The following is a 17,578-nucleotide window of genomic DNA, read 5'->3' as shown; positions in this document are numbered from 1 at the left end:
AAAGTCTCCTGTGAGGGGTAGGTTTAGGGGTAGGGTTGGTGTAGGGCAATAGAATATACGGTCTGTACAGTATAACAACCATTACACCTATGGAGAGTCTCACAAAATCACAAAAACAAACCTGTGTGTGTGTGTGAGTGTGAGAGAGAGTGTGTTTGTGTCAGGTGAGTGAGAGAGTGTGTGTGTGTGTGTGAGAGAGAGAGAGAGTGTGTGTGTGTGTGTGTGTGTCTTCTGCCTTTCTAAAAATAGTGCTCAAGGTGTTTTTTCTGTGCATTTCTTGAAATTAATCAGTGTTGACCAGTAATTGTTAAAATGCTTTGAAACCTGTTAAAAATATATTTTGAAGAGCTTAAAGAGCAAATAACTGGACAAATAGACAAAGCATTGCCATGAATTTGTGCAAATAGCATTAAAAATTTATTATTTTTTGCCATGTTCAGTTTTTTATCATTTAGCTCATGTTAAATACACCTGATTCCAGGAACTGTGGAGGACTGAGAACGGATAGACGTCAATACATACAGTTCACTCGCATTAAAAGAGTAAGAAAGACAATAAAGGGAAAAAGCTCATAGTGAATGAATGAAAGAATGAACAGACGCTCTTCTTCAGCTCTGCTCTGCTGTGTTTCTGAGGAACAGAGTCGTGTCAGAGTTCGGTCGCTGGGTCCGAGAGTCGCCCGTGACCGGCTGCAGTAAAGCTCTCCTGATCCTCTTTGGTCTTCAACACACGTCAGAAACCCAAATCTACTGATATAAGAGCAGCTCCTTGTGCAGAGGAATTACTGCAGATTACAAAACCCTGGAGAATTTCTAATCCTAAACGTGAATGTTAATTAGCCTCCGCTTCGAGATCTGAGCTGGAGAATAAGAAGATCTGTGAACTGTGTTCCTTGAGCAACAGACCGAACCTGTAATAAGTGAACGTGGTTTTGAATAAAAGCATCTGCATAAATGAGCATTCGAACTCCTAACTAACACACACAGAGGAATCAGGGCATTTACTGAGTCAGATGACTGTTTGTGAAGGAAACCAGCTAAACCAGTGAAGATGACCATCTGCAAGCCAATCCTTGATCAGAGATTCTAGTGGAGTTCATTCACCTTCATCAGTCCCCTTCTGAGCCCCTAAAGAACCAGTGACAAACTGTCTTGTGCCTCACAGTTTATTCTGTGGATTAACAATGAAAAGCCCTTTTGTTTTTAGCAGTTCATTCACTGGTCTCAAGCTTTGGTTACTTTTACACATGAATAGTGGATTCTCATGCACTGATCAACAGCAACAGTAAGGCAAGAACAATTAAATGGTGAAATGGTGTCCTGAATGAACTGTGTAAGTCATCTCTCACACTCCAGGAAACTGAAATAAGGCTTCATATGTCAGTCTTCAATAATTCTGGACAAATATCTCCAAATGTGTTAGGCACTGATTTGACATATACAGTGAATTACAGTCACATCACGTGTCAACTCTTGCAGACTCGTCTGAATACAACAATACATGGCTAAAGCTCTTTCACTATTTCTTTTTGTCTCCAGACTTCTGCCCGGTGAGGAACTGCCAGACTCCTTCGCGGTAGAACTCGTTACCGAACGCGAACAGGACGGCGTGGAAGATCGGAGACGTCTTCGCCAGCACCGGGAGGACCTAGAGGATCAGACGACCGTCATCAACACTGAGATCAACACGAGAACAATGATTTATCAAGCTAATGAAAGATTTTAAAGTGTTTGTTTTCTAACCATTCTGAGCTTTGGTGAAACGAGGTTAACGTTCTCGAAGCAGGCATATGTGCACATCAGAACATACGGACCCCAGCAGAACAGCAGCGCTTTCAGAGGTAAACCTGTGTTAAACTGAGAGGAGAAGCACTGACACAAGACACCAACACACACCATTCACTGCTCAAACCATGCTTTTATCTACAACATCACGAAAAAACAGACCAGAAATCTGACGCTTGCATTACTTAAAGGCACAATATGTAATTTAACGCCGCTAGAGGGCGCGTATTCAAAACAAACAAAGAAACAAAGGCCACAGTCGAGCGCTTCCGCTGCTTCCGGTCGTGCGTATGTGGGGTAAAGCAGCAGAGCTTTTATTATGCCACAGTCGAGCGCTTCCGCTGCTTCCGGTCGTGCGTATGTGGGGTAAAGCAGCAGAGCTTTTATTATGCCACAGTCGAGCGCTTCCGCTGCTTCCGGTCGTGCGTATGTGGGGTAAAGCAGCAGAGCTTTTATTATGCCACAGTCGAGCGCTTCCGCTGCTTCCGGTCGTGCGTATGTGGGGTAAAGCAGCAGAGCTTTTATTATGCCACAGTCGAGCGCTTCCGCTGCTTCCGGTCGTGCGTATGTGGGGTAAAGCAGCAGAGCTTTTATTATGCCACAGTCGAGCGCTTCCGCTGCTTCCGGTCGTGCGTATGTGGGGTAAAGCAGCAGAGCTTTTATTATGCCACAGTCGAGCGCTTCCGCTGCTTCCGGTCGTGCGTATGTGGGGTAAAGCAGCAGAGCTTTTATTATGCCACAGTCGAGCGCTTCCGCTGCTTCCGGTCGTGCGTATGTGGGGTAAAGCAGCAGAGCTTTTATTATGCCACAGTCGAGCGCTTCCGCTGCTTCCGGTCGTGCGTATGTGGGGTAAAGCAGCAGAGCTTTTATTATGCCACAGTCGAGCGCTTCCGCTGCTTCCGGTCGTGCGTATGTGGGGTAAAGCAGCAGAGCTTTTATTATGCCACAGTCGAGCGCTTCCGCTGCTTCCGGTCGTGCGTGTGTGGGGTAAAGCGGCTCTGTTTTATCATACTAGATACATTTAGTTCTGTTATAATGCTACTCTGTGCGCTCGTCACCGGTCTATTAAAACACACAACATATTAAAGCGTCTTTGCTGTTTCCATGTTTTCTACAAAACAAAACTCGGAAATCGAGGGGTTATGACGTCATCGGCAGGCGACACAATGACACTATAGACATGGTCTGTGCTTCTAGTTAAAATTGCTTATTTCTCTGGATTTAAACATTCTTTGAAACATTTGGAATAATGTAAGTACACAAGTCAGCAAAATATATAACACTGTTCTAGTGATTTTTGGATATTTTAATAAAAAAATCTTACATATTGTGCCTTTAATGCAAGCAGGGGATCTTAAAGCACACAGAATGCTGAGCATGTGGCTGATCTATGGATGATTCATGTCATTCTCACGGCAGATAAATGTCAGAGACGTGCCTCTCTTCTGCATGTACAGAGTTAAACACAGCGTCATTACAGCCCACTGGTTTAGTTTGCTGCACAAAACGCATCACTGATTATATTCGGGTTATAAAAATTGATAATTGAAATTTACAACATCATAGGGGACAGCAATTACTTAAAATGATCAATTATACACATATATACTAAATGAATTTAAAATATGATTTTTAAAAAATGTTTTTTTATGAAAAATGCAACGTGAAATCATACTAGGTGACAGCAAAGTTCCTACAAATCAAGATACGTTGTGTCTAATTGGAGCGTATGTTGACTAAGGAGAGTGCGAGTACCTTAAAATGGTGCGTCTTTTTGAAATAAGCATAGATGGCATTGTAGGAGGACTGTAAAACCATAACAGGGAATGCTAAATACAGTACAGTGATGGACAGCATGTAGGTGATGTAACTCCTGAAGAAGACAGAGAAGAAAACTACGTATTACTCTTGCATGCAAATTCACATCATGATATTCAAAATCATCAGTAGTCATGTCCAGGCAGGACAGACATTATTGTTTGTCCATATTTTCTTAACATGATTTCTGATTAGTAATGTGCTGTAGTTTTTGATTTGAGTTGCGTGAGCTATGAAACAGAAACTAGAGCGAAGTCTGTTTGTGTTCTCATGTGTGAGATGGACGCACCGGTCTCCTTGTGTGTAGTCCAGCGTACAGCATGTTTTCATCGGCTCAAAGTCAAAGACGCCCCATCCGATGGCCGGCAGCGGCAGAGCGGCCCAGAACACAGCCAGGATCCAGATGATGGTGCTGATGGTCACAGACGTGCTCCAGAACATCTTCTGCTCTGAAAACAAACACAATTAACTCATCGATTTACAGCCGGTCAGTTGAGACAGTGCAGGAAAGCTGTATTAAAATGACGATAAAACCCACTAAACCCAGGAAAACTACTGAAGAATTGAATGCAAGCCTTACAGAAACAAGAGTACCACTAATGTCTTGCATGTCAATACTGAACAATAATAAAGTAACATTTTATGGATGGCAGATGCTCTCCGTTTATACTCACTAGTACAGTACTGATGATATCTGTCCCAAGCAATGGCAGCCAGAAAACTGATGCCGGCGAGGATCGACACCATTCCCTGAAAAGCGTGCATCTGACAGCCCTCCGACCCAAACGGCCAGTATCTTCCAGAGTTCAGCAAAAACACAAATATACACAGGTGTTTGAATATTTATATATACGTGTGATATTTTCATATTAAAACTATATGTTCTTCTGTGTCTAGCGGTTGTATTTCTTTTCTTTCTTTCAAACTTTTGTTTCAAGTCAAATTCCTTGTCTACAATAACACCAATAAGTTATGTGAGAAATAGTCATAACATTTTTATTTATTTTTGTCATATCTTTTCACACAATTTTAGAAGTTGCTATTTTCCAAATTTCAGAAGCAAGTGTTCAATTTGGAAAGATTCGGTTCTGGATTCTTCAATTTGGAAAGATTCTGTTCTGGATTTATACTATAGTTTAGCTGGTTAGTCTCACCTCAGGTAACTAGCGTAAGCAGCCACTAAACCGTTAATGTTGAGGCTCAGATCAGCCACAGCCAGGTTAAAGATGAAGAAGTTATTGGGCGTCTGCATCTCCCGGATTCTGAGGAACGCCATCACCGAGATAAAGTTAAGAAAGAAACCGAGAAGACCTAGAAGAAAATATTCAGATATTCAGACTGTACAGAATTCATAACACTGTGCACCGTATACAAAGAGCAATCATAACAAAACAATATATAATGCTGTTAGAAGAATTACCATGTCCACAGTAACAAGTATCAATAAGCACCACTGTGATCAGATCAGATGCCATCACTGTATGATCATTACACCACGGAACTGACTGTTTTGTTTTGTCTTTTTCTAATCCAGAAACTATTTACGAAGCTTTCTATAGATCAATAAGAGCAGCCCTCATTAATCGATAGAACAGCCTTCACTAATCACAGACATAAATAACTTTTGCATGTTTGTCAATACATTCATCATTGAAGAACAATCCAGCACTGATGAATGGATGGACTGATTGATTGATTGATTGATTGATTATCAGTAGCACTCACCGCCCACCAGCAGCGCGGAGCCGAAGGCGAACATGTCGAAGTCACTGAATCCCTCCGGTAACGTGTATGAAGCCATTGTCCAAGATACTTCTCACTGCTGACCACTGCGCTACAGTGCGAGACTTTATATGTGTGTTTATTCCTTATGAAAGCACGTGTGTGATTTAAAGCCTAGTCTGAAATCCCCGCAAGAATGTTTTAATACCACAAAAGTTTGTGAAATCAGATCTGCAGCGCTCGCTCGCCTCAGTCCTGCGTCTGAACTGTGCATTACAAGCAGATCACAGTCCTCCATATACAACTCTCTCTGGCTTTACTGATGCTTTAAAAAAACAAACGCTTATACAACAATGAAATATAATGCTGCAGCTGCAAAATATTTTGCAATAAATGATCAGAATATATTAACTACATATTATACAAAAGTGTTGTTGTCATGATAAAGTTTTTGGAAAGGAGTGCAATTGCAATTCCACTGCCAGCTAATCCAAAATTCACAATGTTTGTAAATGAAATGTTTGTGTCCTTCATAAAAAATAGTGGGAAATTAATTATAATTGGTTGTCCCGTTCTTCTTAAAACACATTGATTTAAATACCTTTTATTGTGTTATGTTTGAAAACTTTATATTGTGAATGAAATGAAATCGTAGCCATGACAATAGAAGCGACAACAAAGTAACATCACAAAATGTTTGAGGTATAATGTGGTGATCTGACTACACTGGGCTCCAGCGCAAAAGGCTGTAATTAGGAAACAAATTCTTATATCTCAGCTTTCAGATGTTAATGCCATTGGGAAATAACATACGTACACTTCAGTGAAATGTGTTCACTGTAATCTCTCTAAATTCTTTTGGCTGACTCTTTCTAAAGAGCGCAGAACAAAACATTTCAGAGCAGCATATGTGCTTTCTCCTCAGGATGAATTGCTGGTGTTGTGGTTTCCCCAGTTCCTTTGAGAGAAGTGTCTATTAAATTAATATATTAAAATATACAGTTCTGAATGAGCCTGAGAATTCATTAAGTTTGAAAGTGAGTTTATTCATAGACTGAATAATTGGTGTGGATATCCATTATGAACTCTGAGCCTCATATCCTTTATCTTGACACTGGACAAAATGTGACATTGGATAGTGGAACAAACATATATTTGTTATAATATAGTAATATGTTTGTATGTAGTATACAAAATATAGGCTAATATATTTTGAATAAACACACACAAATATCTGTAGGCTACTTTAGTCTGAGATGAAGACTTTTGCTCTGTACTGCCACCAGGTGTTTTAAATGCATATTCACTCTGATTTTAATATGTTAAAAGTATCACCATCTGCTTTTTTTGCTTTAATCATATAGGCATTATAGACCAAACAGACAATAAGGATAATAATATTAGGTAACCACTATTAATATGTGAGTAAAGTTGATGCAATAGTAAAGATATTATACCTGAAAAAATTCATATTTTTATAAATTTAAACATACTTTCATATTATTATAAATTTAATGCATCATAAACACTGTGTTTTATGCTAAATTCCTGCCTTTGCTCATTACTGAATCAATTGTAGTTTTGATGTCTTTGTATGTCAAGTCAAAGGTCAAACTAACAACACTGATCTTTTTTGCATGAATAAATTAACCTATAGTGTGCTGGGTTTCCATTTCTATGTCTGTTATAACATTTTCAATTGAAATAATCTTCAAAAAGACACATCACAAAAAAAGCAACATTTCCTCAACACTCTATAGATTTACTCAGTATGTCTACTGAAAATAGAGCAAAACAAAGCCATTCACCAATAAGATGCTGTGAATTCACAAACTGTTGTCCAATCCCAGGTCTAAAATTAACTCTCCAATCAAAAAAAGAAATGTCTGTTCTCTATATATACAAAAGACAAGCACACAGCCTATGGGCTTCCAGGAAGGAATAATCGTGTAAGTCAAAATACCCCAAGTCCTTCCTCTAATCTGCTCTATCCCTTTTATCTGGGGATTCGGAGCAGAGCGAGCAGAAAGTGCTTGAGAGAGACACAGAGATGCTGCGTGTGCTGTGTGATTAACAGACTCAAACCCATCCGGACAGTAGCTAGAACAGATAGAGCAGAAGATGTGCGCTCTGGGCTTGTGTGCTTTTGCATCCGGCCGTGTGTTTCAGGTTTATGCGCTGGTGCTGTGCTGCTTTCCATTGATTTGCAGCACCTGTCCTGCTCAATGCAGCTGCTTCTACCACAAACTGAGCGACGGATCGAAGTCGAGGTGAGATTTCACATGTACTGTCATTTACCTAAATGAAACCATCCTGTAGAAAAGTCTCATATGGACCGTTGTCTACAGAATATTGACAGGCCAGATTGACTGTGCTCTTTATTTAGTCGTTGGATTAACGTGTGTGTGATTTTTAATCTTCTCTGCTTGTTAGTTGCAATGTTTCAGACACACACACACACACACACACACACAAACACAGTAAAGATAATAAACTACAATTAAAGAAAATTCAGAAATGAAAGCTAGTCAAAGAGAACTTTATCATAGCACTATATTGTAGCAATGTTGAGTACGATAATCTCAAAGTGGAGTTTTCTTACTTGACTGGCATTATCAAATATCTCAACAAAAGGAGACTGTGCTTGACCCGTGTGATGTGTTTTTATAGGAGCGTCCTGTGTAACGACCCTGACCTCACCATCATCCCAAACAACTTTCCCTCGGACACCTCCAAACTCCGCATCGAGAAAACCGCCATCAGCCGTGTCGCCAGCGAATCCTTTCATTACCTCAGCAGCCTGGAGTACCTCTGGATATCCTTCAACTCACTCTCCTCCCTCAGCACAGACAGTTTCCGAGGACTTTACGCCTTGGACGAATTACGGATGGATGGGAATGTTCTCACTTCCTTTCCTTGGGAATGTTTGATGGACATGCCTAACCTTCGGCTCCTGGATTTGCACAATAATAAAATCAGCAGCATCCCAGTTGAAGCAACCATTTACATCAAAAACTTGACCTACCTGGATCTGTCCAGCAACAGTCTGGCCACCGTTCCAGCAGAGGTTCTTACTTCATGGTTCTCTCCGAAACCTCCTCGGGATGCAGAGAATTCCAAAATGATATTAGGTGAGTTAGTTTCTGCTCTTAAACCATTTCAGTTCTGTTGTAAAGTCTTAGTCATTGACAAATGAAGAAACGTTGACAAAAGCGTCTGTTCTTTGTGCAGGTCTCCACGACAATCCCTGGCAGTGTGACTGTCGTCTCTTTGATTTGGTGCAGTTCCAGAAGTTCCCTTCCTCCTCTGTGGCGTTCATCGATACGTGTCTGCGCTGTGCAGAACCGGAGAGCCTGTCGGGAGTCCTGTTCCCTGATGCTGAGCTCCGCAAGTGTCAGGTTCCCCGCGTGCACACGGCCGTTGCGAGGATACGCAGCTCCATCGGAAACAACGTCCTGCTGCGCTGCGGGACCATCGGCGTTCCCATCCCTGAGCTGTCCTGGACCCGAGCCGACGGCAAGCCCATGAATGGCACCGGTACGTGTGATGTTTGCATCTCATCTCATGTCTCCCTTGGTGTATTGCTACTGTTAAATAAAGCATCCAGGCATGGTTAATGCATCTGTTAAATAAATGGAATCTGTTGCTTGTGTATTAAGAGAGCAGCAAATATATAAATAAAGCATGCAGGCGAAATTTGATGTAATTACTGTTATGTCTAACTGTACTGCACAGTTAGATGCAAAATGCAACTTTAGAACTTATATTAAAGTGAGTGTTTTTTGTTTGATCTTGTAGTTCAACAGGAAATCTCTAAAGAGGGCATCATCTGGTCCATTCTCAGCGTTCCTGCCGTTTCGTACAGAGATTCAGGGAAATACGTTTGCAGAGCCACTAACTTTGTCGGGAGTGCCGATGCCATTATCTCACTTGTCATTTCTGATACGTGGCAAATCGACGAAGCGGTCGCCAAGAGAAGTCACGGAAAGAAGAAAGCTGGATACGGCCGAGCGGCGTATCAAGAGAAACTCATCGCCAGATACGTGCCGCCAGCCACAGCAGCTGCTGTGCCCATCATTGAGCCCCTAAACGGACCCAAAGCCACGTCATCCATCCAGATCGAAAGCTACAGCATTTCTGACGGTGTTTCCAAAGCGAAGGCCACAGCAGCACCTGCAGCAGCCGCAGGAATGGACAGCGGCATGGCGGAGCTTCAGAAAGACATCTTGAGTAACCTGGAAGCTAATGCATCTTCTCTGCAGCAGGGTCCGGAGCGCAGAGTGGTTCGGTCGGTCAAAGTGATCGGTGACACGGACCACACGGTCTCGCTGAATTGGCGCGCACCCGCCGCCACCAACACCACGTCCTTCAGCGTTCTGTACGCCGTCTTCGGAGAGCGGGACATGCGTCGGATTAATGTTGCCCCGGGCAAGAATCGCATCACGATCGGAGGCCTCGTGCCCAAAACCAAGTACATAGCCTGTGTGTGTGTGAAGGGCCTCGTCCCCAAGAAAGAGCAGTGTGTGATTTTCTCCACGGACGAGGCGGCCAGCGCCAGCGGCACACAGAAGCTCATTAACGTGGTGGTGATCACAGTCGCCTGCGTGATCGCGGTTCCTCTGACGCTCATCGTCTGCTGCGGGGCACTAAAGAGGAGGCTGCAGAAACTGATGGGCCGGAAGTCCAAAGACATTCAAGACTCGTACGTGACGTTTGAGACTCTGTCTCCAGGCACCAAAGCCAAAGGGCTGGAGGGGGAATATCTCAGCAGACTCAACCCAGACGAGTCCAACCGGCTGCTGTCGGCCCGCTCTAGTGTGTACTCTGAGGCCACGGCCAGAACCGAGGGCCAGCCCAACGAGTACTTCTGCTGACCGACCGGCGGCGTTTCAGACGACTCTGTGCCTAGGGCACCCTTGGTATGGGCAGGATTACCCTTTTAATGTGTCGAAAGCTTCAATACATATCAGCTTTGTCCTTTCTCAGCCCTGAAAGGGTACAAACCACCTTAGAGAAAGTCCGGTGTTCAAAAAGGGAAAATTATCACACAAGAGTGAAATAATAATGTCTGTATTTTTTATTTTTGTCATGCACTTTTCCAATGGTATGTTTATCATTGACTCATTTATCATACATATTCTGCAATGAAATGTCTGTGTCCAACACATAATACCCATCTGTCTAATACAGAAAGTGAAGCATTAAAATTTTCTGTTTGGACCGTCAGGATGTTACAAAAAGAGAGGGTTAGTGATGTACATGCTTAATAATTTTTCCTTTTTACTTGTTTTCTTTATACTGTTATCTTGTCACAGTGTACTGGGGCAACTATTTTCCACTTTAACCTTAAAACTGTGCTTATAATCTGTCATATCAGGAATATGTTGATGTCTGTACTTATTAAACATGTTTTAAAATATGACTGAATAAAACCATTTTTATATGGTTCTTGTTTTCTGAATGTTTCCTCTTTGTTTATAAAGTGAAAACACATTAGCTGTGCTATTCCTAGATTGTCCGAATGTTCAAAGCAATATTTAGAAAATATTAAGGATAATAGGATTTACCCCACTGAACCAGTGAACTGCCGTCAGTCATGCAGAGCTGCTCGTGTCTCCTGTAAACGTGGAACTGCACCGCAATTTATTTGTGTATTTGACATTTTATGTCTGAGATCCCAAATTTTATTCTGTACTGAAGATATTTACATAATAGAGGGAATTCATGTCTTCACGCTTGTTTTATCTCGTTTTTTGTCTAGTCTCTCTAGTCTCTCTTGTTCTCTCTAGTCTCTCTTGTTCTGTCTAGTCTCTCTAGTCTCTCTTGTTTTGTCTATTCTCTCTTGTTCTCTCTAGTCTCTCTTGTGCTGTTAGATACGTGTCTGACCGGATGCTCCTGCAGAGACCAGCCCATCAGCAGCATCCCTGAGAAATTTGTGAAAATCTGTATTGAAATATCAATACCGAAATATCAAAATGGCTTATGGCTAAATTTGAACAATATAGCACTCATGAATGTTAGAAGCTTGGAGGGACTGCACAACTTGACAGAATTACGCATACAGGGCAACAAATACTTTTGATACCATGGACTGCTTTTTAGGACACACTGAACCTTGAAATTTTGGACCTGCACTGCCAACAATTTCACCGCTAACTCGTCTGTCAGTGTCCGGCTTGGTGTCCTTCTATCCCAAAACCCCACTCTCCCGCTCTCACCCGCCTTACCTCTGGCATCAGTGGATGAAAACATCTATATTAATACACGCATCGCCAATCAGACTGTCTATGGCATCACTATCGAACGGTTTGCCCTGACAAAACCTGCAGAAACCTGGTTCACGGTTTATTTCAGCCGTTATGATGCATATGAGATGTAATTTACATGAGTTCAGGAGCCAGCCGCTTCTCAGTGACCTGCTGCCACTTACAAAATATGAAGTGTGTGTGACGTGAAGAACCCTAACTAACCCTAACCCTAACAACCAGTGCATGGTGTTTGTGACGGGCAGCGATCTGAACCTGCTGGAGCAGAGAGACTCATTATTGCCATTGTGTGTGTCATGCTGCTGGCTGTGCCTGCTGGGATGTGTGTTTGCACGAGCGACACAGAACACTGCTTCGAGCGCTGCACGATAGAAGAAGCGACGCGAGAGACACGAGATGCCGGTGATGAAGGAAACAGCACTGCCCAGCTATACTAGACCACATATTAATACACGTGTCAGAGACCAGAGATTCTGTGATTCTTTGTGAATAGAAGCAAACACTGACTGCACTTTAGTTTTCTTCCATTTTCAGTGGGAGGGTTTTCTTGTATGTGCATTGTTTTAAATGTTATAAAATGTCAAACATTAAAGCCAGTGTTGGTAAGTAACTAGTTACATGTAACGGCGTTACGTAATTTAATTACAAAATAAATGTAACTGTAATCAGTTACCGTTACTAAGAAAAAATGTGTAATTAAATTACAGTTATGAAAATGTTAACGATTACAAAGGGGATTACATTTGAATATTTACACACATTCACATACAGATTTAATTGATTTCTTTCCCAAATTGCACTGACTACTCTGCAGTTGTGGAGGTAACGAATTACAACTACTCACGTTACTGTAATTAAGTCATTTTTTCGGGTACTTATACTTTGAGTATATTTTTAAAGCTGTACTTTTACTTGTACTTAAGTACAAATTAAGCATAATAATCTACTTCGTTACTTTTAAATCATAGTTCGTTACTGAGTACGCCCACAATTTGAATTGATATTCAAACCTTTGACTGCACTTCAGTAGCCAATAAAGATATCTGACCGTAAACGGACCAATAACAGCTCTGATATCTGAAGCGGGAAAAGCAGGTGAAGAGCTGATCAGACAGTGAGGGAGCTCAGCGTAATTTATGGACTCAAAGTCTGGAGAAACAAACTACATGGTAGTGTTATCATAAATATCTATATTTTGATACCGATACTGAAACATCTGACACTGTTCCATTACTCATTTCCCACAGTATCTACCGAATATACACCGACACACGCTGCGTCTCTCTCCTCTCCGACAGTGAGTTTGACACGCATCGTCTCCTGTCGATTACAGAGTCTGAATATTCGCACGAGATTGCAGGTATTCCGCATAATTTTATTCATTCCTGCGCAAATGTGGAGAGCGCTTTATTGTAACATGAGAACACAGTCATGTAATCACAGAAAACTCGATGCAAGCTCTCAAATAGGCCTAACTTATACAAATGAACTGCCTGTCCTCTCACTCCGATATTGCTTGTGCACAGACAGTGTGTAATCATGATCTCTCCGTGTTTTTAAAAGTAGACATTATTTCTCTTTGCTCCTGGATTAAACTTTGTCAAAAGTTATCAACCATTCAGAATAGATCCACACCTGACTGATGAAAATGCTACTGGAAATTTTATTGGCTGTAAGTGAAATGCACCAGAAAGCCTTTCAACAATCAAAGATGGAACTTTAATTTCTTTACAATGTGAGTTTATGCTAGAAATGTTTTGGAATGGTATATTTGTCTGATTTGTACATATAAATATCCTAGTCTGCCTAACTGCATCACTACATTGTACAGTCACTACAGGTCAAAGCCATCTGATGTTCCATTTATCTAAATAAACCTCATATATGGCTCTTAAATCACTGCTAATAAAAATTCAGTGTTGTCATATTTTGAATACCTCAAACTGAATTGAGGTAATTTGTTTTATAATTTTATTACTGACTGTGTACTTGTCTTTTTTTGTAAATTCAATTCAGTTTGAAAGCAAATTTGAAATCAAGCTTCCTGCTGTAAGCTTTTGCAACAAAGTTTCCCTATTTTAAAGACACAAATACACAGAATGAGCAAATTTATTTCTCTTTGCTCCTGGATTAAACTTTGTCAAAAGTTATCAACCATTCAGAATAGATCCACACCTGACTGATGAAAATGCTACTGGAAATTTTATTGGCTGTAAGTGAAATGCACCAGAAAGCCTTTCAACAATCAAAGATGGAACTTTAATTTCTTTACAATGTGAGTTTATGCTAGAAATGTTTTGGAATGGTATATTTGTCTGATTTGTACATATAAATATCCTAGTCTGCCTAACTGCATCACTACATTGTACAGTCACTACAGGTCAAAGCCATCTGATGTTCCATTTATCTAAATAAACCTCATATATGGCTCTTAAATCACTGCTAATAAAAATTCAGTGTTGTCATATTTTGAATACCTCAAACTGAATTGAGGTAATTTGTTTTATAATTTTATTACTGACTGTGTACTTGTCTTTTTTTGTAAATTCAATTCAGTTTGAAAGCAAATTTGAAATCAAGCTTCCTGCTGTAAGCTTTTGCAACAAAGTTTCCCTATTTTAAAGACACAAATACACAGAATGAGCAAATGTTTAAGATTTAGATTTTTGTAATGGTAATTGATCAATATTTATACGTATGTAAATAAAAGCCTATATAAAATCGGTTCATCATATAAAGCCAATGTGTATTTTTAGAAGACTTGGATTAAACCAATTTCAAAGCTTTTTCAAAGCACATTACTAGTCTCGTGGCGAACAATTGAACCATGCAAGTCAATACACTATAAAAAAAATCGGGAGAATCCTCTTGTTAAGTCATGATGTAAAAGGACTGCTCTTTCCAGGTCCATGCCTCTACTTATTTCACTTGAGAATACTATCTCAGCAGCCATTTATTAATTCACTATTGAATTAATATTACATATTTAAGCTAAGCAGTCTTAGCTTAACAGTCTCCGTGCTCACAGTATCTCAGACACTAATATTTTAGCTGAATCACTGTCAGGCCATCTGGGATTTCAGTATGGAGATAAAGGTTAGGGTTATAATTTTTCAGTATTACATGACATCATGAGTGTGTATATGCACAGTTTGTTGTTTTTTGGGGGGCGTCTGGCAGAGCGTTAGGACCCAGAAGCGGTGAAGCATGATGTCAGACGAAACAAGCAGAGATTCTTAAAGGGGTCCTATTATGCTTTTTCACTTTTTGAATTTTAGTCAGTGTGTAGTGTGTATGTTTGGGCATAAAAAAAGATCTACAAAGTTACAAATCTCAAAGTCCACTCCAAAGGGAAAAAAATCCCTTTTCAAGAACTACAACGAACAGCTTGTTTGAACTACAGCGTTGTTTTCTGGGGGTTTGTGATGTCACAAAGCAGCCCATTAGAATATCAGTAAAATAAATCCCGCCCACGGAAATTCGAATGGTTGGGGGGTGGGGAGGGGAGGGGCGAAGTCGTGGTTAGAACGCTTGGTTGAGTGCATCAGACAAGACGATGATGAAGAAGTGCTGCTCTAGCATCAAGTTTTGAGGGGAGTCATGAGGGAGTACAGTGCTGGTTTCGCCAAAAAGCTTTTGCTGAAAGACGGAGCAGTTCCCACTTTGTCGGGACAATCTGCTGTATCTGCATCACAGCCTGTAAGTGTGCTGCTTTATTTGTTGTTGTGTGTGTTATTTAAGTTTCAAAGTATAAGTTGTATGCCGTTTCTGCGATGTAATACATATTACCGTTGCACTTATCTGTACATAGTAAATGCAGTTGTTTTAAATTGGTTGTTGACATCCTATCTAAAACATGATTTAGCCAATAAAACAACAATAACGTTTCCACTCTAATATGTCTTGCAATATCCGTGCATGCAAAGGTTCTGCGCGATCCTCTTGTTCAATATTCTCTGGGTCTGAATCCGGCTCAGATTGATATGGCAATATTGACGCCATCCTTAACTAAACCGGAGCAGACGGAACTTGCTGCTTTGGCAAGGGGCGGGGCAGTACTGAAACACTGTCTAAGCTGTTCACCAATCACAATGCACTGGGACAGCTAACCAATCACAACACATTTCGTTTTTCGGACGGCGGGCCTTCATCAAACCCGGAACTAATCGAGCCGTTTGTGCCAGGATGGAGAGAAAGGTATGTTAATAATGTAAATGATGTGAAAAATAATGCGTTTTTCGAACCACCAAGCATGAGAGCATGTTCTAGTACACCCCCAAAACTAATTCAAGGCTTTGTAAAAGAGCATAATAGGACCCCTTTAACCTCTCCTATCCAACCGTGAATCTGCTCTGAGCAAGAGCTGGAGTGGAGGTGCACCACAATAAAACCCCGCCCTTTATTCTATATTCCGTTTCACTTGGAAATACATCACAACGCTGAAGTCAGTTGCAACTTCCGGTTCACGGGTACTTTGATACTGATATTTTTCAAGGTATTGAAGTTAGAAATTCCTGTATCATGACCACTAATTCACATACTTTGTCAATAAGATAAAAGTGGGTTTTGTTCAAAGTAGCTATTATCCACATAGATCTTTGATATGAATATTTTTGGTAATTCATTAAATATTGCCGGCTAAAAAGTAACTAGTAGTACTCTGAGTAGTTTTTGAGAGGAGTACTTTGTACTTTTACTGAAGTACTGTTTTGACACCAGTACTTTAATAGGACCCCTTTAACCTCTCCTATCCAACCGTGAATCTGCTCTGAGCAAGAGCTGGAGTGGAGGTGCACCACAATAAAACCCCGCCCTTTATTCTATATTCCGTTTCACTTGGAAATACATCACAACACTGAAGTCAGTTGCAACTTCCGGTTCACGGGTACTTTGATACTGATATTTTTCAAGGTATTGAAGTTAGAAATTCCTGTATCATGACCACTAATTCACATACTTTGTCAATAAGATAAAAGTGGGTTTTGTTCAAAGTAGCTATTATCCACATAGATCTTTGATATGAATATTTTTGGTAATTCATTAAATATTGCCAGCTAAAAAGTAACTAGTAGTACTCTGAGTAGTTTTTGAGAGGAGTACTTTGTACATTTACTGAAGTACTGTTTTGACACCAGTACTTTTACTTGTAATTGAGTATTATTTCAGCAATGTAACAGTCCTCTTCAGTACTCTTTCCACCACTGCTACTCTGAGACGCAGACTGGTTCGTAGAATCCAGCCATAAAAACGGAATTCCTATAGCCTAACGCGGACGGAACATGCCACATTTTGGACGAATAAATCAAAAGAAGGTCAGTACTCTTGAATCAAAACGCGATATGGACTTGTGTCTGTGAATATTAAGTCGCAAAAAGACAATCTATGAATCCTGCAGGTTCTGCCTCTCTGTGGAAATCAGGCGTGGACTGGCCATCGGGAGAACCGGGACTATTCCCGGTGGCCTGGCAGCCGATTTGGCCCGTTATTTTAATATCATTATTGTATAATTGCCTGCCGAAGGTACTAAAGCGATTATTTCCGAATTAGCCATTTGATAATTAAATCTCTACTAAATCATGAATCGGTTAGTCATGGCAAACGGTTTGGATCAGAGTAATCAATGCGAGAGAGAGAACGGAGAGGACTGTGGAAGCGCACAGATGGAGCAGAGAAGCACAACTACTGTTCAGGGTTTCAAGAGCAGGTCAGTTTCATCTGTAAATATGCTATTGCAGTTTTCTCTTTGTTTACTTGGTTAAGCAGCAGCAGCCCATTGCTCATCAGTCATCACTCAAAATACTGTATAAAGGACATCATTATTATCTATTGTAATGTTACAGTAGTGATTTAGCAGAAAAATAATCATATTTTATAATAGGTTTAGGGGGAGCTAGGGCAGACAACAACACAACCCATATGAAAATTAACGATGATTTTACTATAAATCCAAAGACAATGGTTACTATTGTTAAACCATGGTAACCACAA

The 17,578-nt window shown here is 40.7% G+C and overlaps 2 protein-coding genes across 2 annotated transcripts; one reads left to right on the top strand and one right to left on the bottom strand.

Annotated features, from left to right (window-relative positions):
* Nucleotides 1-1,503: 1,503 nt before the first annotated feature.
* On the bottom strand, nucleotides 1,504-5,426 carry rgrb (retinal G protein coupled receptor b). The gene is made up of 7 exons (XM_016260953.1): nucleotides 5,328-5,426; nucleotides 4,757-4,913; nucleotides 4,277-4,398; nucleotides 3,892-4,051; nucleotides 3,540-3,657; nucleotides 1,743-1,856; nucleotides 1,504-1,647 (listed from the first exon to the last, which is right to left on the bottom strand). Exons 1-7 carry the CDS (start codon nucleotides 5,401-5,403, stop codon nucleotides 1,519-1,521), a joined length of 876 nt encoding a protein of 291 aa, XP_016116439.1. The 5' UTR covers nucleotides 5,404-5,426; the 3' UTR covers nucleotides 1,504-1,518.
* A 1,880-nt stretch (nucleotides 5,427-7,306) lies between these two features.
* Nucleotides 7,307-10,375, top strand: lrit1b (leucine-rich repeat, immunoglobulin-like and transmembrane domains 1b). The gene is made up of 4 exons (XM_016260957.1): nucleotides 7,307-7,594; nucleotides 7,995-8,455; nucleotides 8,556-8,861; nucleotides 9,123-10,375. Exons 1-4 carry the CDS (start codon nucleotides 7,446-7,448, stop codon nucleotides 10,196-10,198), a joined length of 1,992 nt encoding a protein of 663 aa, XP_016116443.1. The 5' UTR covers nucleotides 7,307-7,445; the 3' UTR covers nucleotides 10,199-10,375.
* The last annotated feature ends 7,203 nt before the right edge of the window (nucleotides 10,376-17,578 follow it).

Source organism: Sinocyclocheilus grahami, unplaced genomic scaffold, assembly GCF_001515645.1.
Source record: "Sinocyclocheilus grahami isolate Dianchi unplaced genomic scaffold, SAMN03320097.WGS_v1.1 scaffold2253.1, whole genome shotgun sequence".
Lineage (NCBI taxonomy): Eukaryota > Metazoa > Chordata > Actinopteri > Cypriniformes > Cyprinidae > Sinocyclocheilus > Sinocyclocheilus grahami.
The sequence above is the reverse complement of the archived record's forward strand: the minus strand, read 5'-3'. Positions and strand labels throughout refer to the sequence as shown.

What these genes read in the sequence shown, in the direction of transcription:
- lrit1b (XM_016260957.1), top strand. Translation starts at nt 7,446, where the DNA reads ATGTGCGCTCTGGGCTTGTGTGCTTTTGCATCCGGCCGTGTGTTTCAG. An exon ending in GAATTCCAAAATGATATTAG is followed by an intron (nt 8,456 to 8,555) that starts GTGAGTTAGTTT and finishes TTCTTTGTGCAG; the next exon opens with GTCTCCACGACAATCCCTGG. An exon ending in CAAGCCCATGAATGGCACCG is followed by an intron (nt 8,862 to 9,122) that starts GTACGTGTGATG and finishes TTGATCTTGTAG; the next exon opens with TTCAACAGGAAATCTCTAAA.
- rgrb (XM_016260953.1), bottom strand. Translation starts at nt 5,403, where the DNA reads ATGGCTTCATACACGTTACCGGAGGGATTCAGTGACTTCGACATGTTC. An exon ending in ATATCATCAGTACTGTACTA is followed by an intron (nt 4,052 to 4,276) that starts GTGAGTATAAAC and finishes GTTTGTTTTCAG; the next exon opens with AGCAGAAGATGTTCTGGAGC. An exon ending in GACTACACACAAGGAGACCG is followed by an intron (nt 3,658 to 3,891) that starts GTGCGTCCATCT and finishes TGTCTTCTTCAG; the next exon opens with GAGTTACATCACCTACATGC.